At 37.2% G+C, this 5,542-nt stretch overlaps 1 protein-coding gene across 1 annotated transcript in view; it reads right to left on the bottom strand.

Annotated features, from left to right (window-relative positions):
- Positions 1-5,542, bottom strand: part of LOC106869580 (protein arginine N-methyltransferase 6) — a 26,043-nt gene continuing 20,501 nt past the window's right edge. The window contains exons 11-13 of the mRNA XM_089357966.1: positions 4,636-4,855; positions 3,284-3,391; positions 1-1,808 (exon numbers count right to left, since the gene is read on the bottom strand). Coding sequence (XP_089214092.1) covers positions 1,694-1,808; positions 3,284-3,391; positions 4,636-4,855 — 443 coding nt within the window. The 3' untranslated portion in view covers positions 1-1,693. The remainder of the gene's footprint in view (positions 1,809-3,283; positions 3,392-4,635; positions 4,856-5,542) is intronic.

Below are 5,542 nucleotides of genomic sequence, written 5' to 3'. Positions count from 1 at the left end.
CACAGCAAACTTAGCTTTTACTGAAAATACCTCTAAGACAATGTTTTATAAACATCACCTCTGTCATTGTATATCAATCACATACTACCATTGACAGTCTTGTATCAAAGGTGTTTTGGGAGATTCTTCTGAAAAACGCTTCTACAGAATGGTTTTGAGTTTTTTGATTGAGTTTTTTCCGGTTTTTTACTAATTAATTTTTTTTTTTACTTTTTTCTTGTGGATTTGGAGAGAGAGAGAGGTTACATGTCTTTTTTTTCTCTTTCTCTCTCTCTCTGTCCAACACACGCACAAATACACATGTTTTAGCGGAATGGAGGGGATAAAGTTTTTGGCATTTCGTTAAATTGAAATTAAAATTTTAAATTAAGAATGCTAGTAATTAAAATAAATTTTAAATTAAGAATGCTAGTAATTAAAATAAATTTAAAAAAATCATATACAGTAAAGCATAAAAATCATAAATAGAAATCCTGCAGAATTAGAGCGGTAAGAGGCGAGGGTGGAATGGAGTGGAGCATAGGTGTGAGTCTTGCACACACAAAAAAAATCAAACAACTGTTTTCCTCAACATAATAATAATAATAATAATAATAATAATAATAATGTTGATTTGTAACAGAGGCACAAGATTCGAAATTAAGAGTTCAGAGTATAGCTGATTTAATCAACCTTGTACATGATGGCACTTATTTAAACTCAGAATGTAAAGGGATGCAGCTAAATACCACAAGGCAGTTCATCCGATGCTCTACCGATTCTGCCAATCCAGTGATTTCTACCATAGGCACAGGCCTCGATAATAACGAATGATTTATTGGAGGGGAGCAAGGTGTAGCTGATCAAACTGACACACACTCTGGTGCTCTAACAAGCCAGCCATTTGCTGCTTTCATAATAATAATAATAATAATAATAATAATAATAATAATGTTTGTAAGAGGGAACAGTCAATAAAATTGACCCCAGTACTTGACTGGTGCCTTATTTTACCAACCGTGAAAGAATGAAAAGCAGAGTTGAGCATAGTGGGATTTGAACTCAGAATGTAAAGAGACAGAGGAAATTACCGTAAGGCATTTTTCTTATGATGCTATAATGGTTCTGCTAACCTACCACTGTTGTAGCAGCAGCAGTAGTTGTAGAGCCTGAGGGAAAATGGTGGTATTCTGCACTGGCCAATTTCATATTTGGAAAATTCACGAGTCTGGGGTAAGTTTGTGGAGAAGGAGCAAAAAGGGTAGGAATGTGACATTTTGGGGACTGATACTTCATCTGAGAAAAAAGGGATTTCGAAACAATTTGGTTTATCTGAGATAGAGGGTCAGGCTCCAAAATGTCAAATGTCCACTTTCCCTGTGATATATAAACTTATATAGACTCTTGAATTTCACTGTATAATAATTCTTTTAATTTTAGGTAGAGGGCCTGAAATTTTGGGATAGGGGCCTAGTCGATTATATCGACCCCAGGGCTCAACTGGTACTTATTTTATCAAGCTTGAAAGGGTGAAAGGCAAAGTGGACCTCAGTGGAATTTGAACTCAGAATGTAAAGAGCTGGAAAAAATGCCACTAAGTATTTTGTCTGGCGTGCTAATGATTCTGCCAGCTCACTGCCATTATAATAATGTTAATGAATAATGATAATACTAGAATACACACACACATACACGCAAACATTTTTGGAGCAAGTTATCTGTCTGGTGAAATGACAGCTGATATTCCAGTGGTCCAGTAGCCAGTATCGTAAAGTTGCTCCTTCATCTCACTGTCATCAACTGCATACTTCAGTTGTATAGCCAAGTCCCTGCAACAAATACAACAGCAATGTTATAACAATAATAGATGCTTCAAATTTCGGCACAAAGCCAACAGTTGTGTGTGGGGGGGGGGAGGTTAGTAATTAAAAAGCGTTCAGTCGACATTGAAAAGCGGTTGGCATTTGGAAGGACATCCAGCTCTAAAAATCATGCCAAAACTATCCTCTCCTGTGCTAGTACCATGTAAAATGCACGGAGTCCACTCTGCAGAGTGGTTGGTGTTAGGAAGTGCAGCCAGTCATAAAAACCCTGCCAAAACAGTAGCATAGGGTCGTTTTTCTACCTGGCCAGCTCCTGTGACCATCCTACCCATACATGCATGGAAGATGGGCGTTAAACAATGATGATGATGATGATGATGATTTTATCAAACCCTTGATGGAAAAGCCATCACTAAGCATTTTGACCAGTCGTCATCCTCATCATCATTTAATGTCCACTTTCCATGCTGGCATGGGTTGGACAGTGTGACTGAGGACTGGCAAACCAGGAAGCTGCACTGGGTTCCAATCTGATCTGGCAAGGTTTCTACAACTGGATGCCCTTCCCAATGCCAACCACTCCGAGAGTGTAGTGGGTACTTTTTATGTGCCACCAGCATGGGAGCCAATCAGAGGGCATTGACATCGACCATGTTTGGATGATGCTTTTTACATGCCACCAGCATGGGAGCCAATCAGAGGGCACTGGCACTGGCACTGGCATCAACCAGTGTGCTAATGATTCTGCCAGCTCACCACCTTGCTAATAATAATAATCCTTTTTATGATAAGCAAGGTCTAAATTTGTGGGGAGGGGAGAAGTCAATTACATCATCCCCAGTGCTTAACTGATACTTGTTTTATCAACCCCAAAAGGATACAAGGTAAAGTCCACCTCAGCATCATTTGAGCTCAGAATGTAAAGACAGATGAAATGCTACAACAACAACAATAACAATAATAATAATAATGAATAAGGTGTTAGCATGGCTGTGTGGTTAAGATATTTGTTTTGAAATTATAAGGTTTCAGGTTCATTTCCATTCCAGGTATTGAAGTGTCTTCTACTCATCAATGTCTTGTGAGTAGAATTGGTAGATAAAAACTGTAGGAAGGCAAAATACTTACATATACACACACGTGTGTGTGTGTGTGAGCACATTTTTGTCTCCCAACTGTCTTGACATTTGCAATGCTGTGGCACCCTCAACACACACACATGCACATATTGATGGTGTATTTGGAAACATGTCCAGCCTTTGAGTTGTTAGTAGGATTAAAGGATATAGTATCTTTCTTAGAAAGCAAAAGAAAGTTGGAGGCAGGAAGAACATCTAACCATTATTAAAATTAATTCAATAGGTTTTGTCTAAGCTATTCTGGCATGGAAAAGTGAACAGTGAAATGATGATGATGATGATGACATATATGGTATGTGAACAACACAACACACACACAACATAATACACAATTGCTGTTACCTTGGTTGTTTGCCCTTTTCCAATTTGATTTTGCCTTTGATTGTTGTATCCTGTACAGTTTGGAATGGTTCGTGGACATACAGCACAACCTGGGACCAGTGTGTTAATCTGACAAAGATAGTTAAGACAGACAAGTTTGAGAACATACAGTACATCTTAGAACTAGTGTGTTAATGTCACAAAACCACAGACACAAAAATAGGAGGCTCCTGTTTCTGGTTCTATGATTTTGGTTAGTTTAATTTTCTGAGAGGTAGACACATAATTATACTGGTTTGTTTGTTTGTGGGGAGGTTTATCAACTTCTGGTATTTGTGTGGGACAGAGTGAAATAAGGAGATTGATGGTTTCTTCTTCTATTGGTTATATAAGAACAATGCTAGCAGGATTGATGAAAGAGGGTTGTTGTTGGGTGAGGTTTGGTGATATACAGTATATTATAGGGTATTAATACAGTGTATTAATGTGACAGAGATAGAGGGTTGTTGACATACAAGTACATTCTGGGGCCAATGTGTTAATGCGACAAAGTAATCAAGAGACACAGGTCTGTGAATGGACATAGAGAACATTCCATACCAACCAGTGTTGTGTAAAAACATGTGTTAGTATCATTCCATAACATGTATTGCTGGAACTTATACTGAGAATAGTATCTAACAAGGTGTATAAAGTCTAGGACAGGTGGTTAAGCTGTTCTGATGAAGCATCCAAATGCACTTGGAACATCCAGTTCAGGGTTTCAAGCGACCGCAATGGTGCAATGTATATGGAACTAATAATAATATAAACTCATGTTTATTTTAATTCTCCTACATTTTCTCTGTATTTCATAACTAGTAATACTATTTAGTATAGTAGTTACTATACTGAAAGCAGAGTGAAACATGAAAATTTATGTGGAGCATGGAAAATGATAGTAGCAGACCTACATCAATTTGTATACACAATATATATACATACATACATATACATATGCAGCTATGTGTATATATGTGTGCGTGTGTGTGTTATTGCCTCCCTGTTTTGACATTGTGTGATAGTTGCAAGCAATTGTCCTTCGTTTCCAATATCTTGTGAAAAATATGACTGGGTGTGGAGAAATATTAGCTTGGTTGGAAGCAGATGAGGGTTGGTGACAGGAAGGGGATCTGGCCGTAGAAAATCTGTCCAACCCATGTAAGCATGGAAAAGCGAATGTTAAAACAATGATGATGATGAACCAGAAATCAGGATTCTAAGAGGTTTGTATTGCAATATCAGACGTTGCTTTTGCTAATTGAGAAACCAAATGAGAGAAAATTGAAATAATCAACAACAAGAAAGAGCAGAAAAATCTTTTGTGCGCTTACTCTGTGAATGGTGACGTTGAGAGTATTATGTTTCCTGGGAATTCAACGTCAAACCACAAACTGAAACCGTGAACACGATTCCAGCCATAGCATTTAAACTCAAAACTCTGTTGAATGTTTTCTATGTCGTGTAGCGTCACTTGGTGGATAGCCAAGGAACAAACTTGAACTGGTGGGGCAACTATGTCTTCCATCATCAGCTGTTTCAGTTCGACATTAGCTGAAAATAGATTAAGACAGTACAAAGTGTGTTTGTGTGTATATATACACACACATTTATATACATAAACATATATGAATATATATATATACTGCTTGAGTTAGGGGTTGTGTTAAGCACAGCTGGAAGTAAGAAAAGAGATGGAAAGTGAAGCACAGGAGGAAGTAAGGAGAGAAAGATGGAGGTAAGGAAGGAAAGAGAGATAAATATAATACTGATTTAGAAAAATATGAAGAATTAAAAAAAATAATAATTGTGGTCCTATGTTGAGGAGTGAAGAGGTAACTCTACAGATCTTGCAAAATACATTTATACAGTTAATGTAGAGGCATATACTCTCATGCATACATATATGCACCCACCCACCTACACACACATGTATAGACATGTGCGCATGCACACACACAAACACATGCACTTAGTACCATAAACACAACTTTCCTATAACAATGTCTGTAGATTTAATCTTTTGGCATTCAGATTACTCTGTCAAAAGTAATATTATTTATCCACATTGTTTTGCAATTAATCTTGCATTATATGGTAGCTTTGAGATCACAATAATGTCTGTTTATTTTTAGAATGACATTGTAGTATAAGTGTAAGGCCTGATCTGGCTGACTAGAACATAACACAGAATATTTGGGCCAGATATAACTGGTTTAAACACTAAAGAGTTAATGAAGT

Source organism: Octopus bimaculoides, chromosome 9 (assembly GCF_046866305.1).
Source record: "Octopus bimaculoides isolate indiv1 chromosome 9, ASM4686630v1, whole genome shotgun sequence".
Taxonomy (NCBI): domain Eukaryota; kingdom Metazoa; phylum Mollusca; class Cephalopoda; order Octopoda; family Octopodidae; genus Octopus; species Octopus bimaculoides.
The sequence above is the reverse complement of the archived record's forward strand: the minus strand, read 5'-3'. Positions and strand labels throughout refer to the sequence as shown.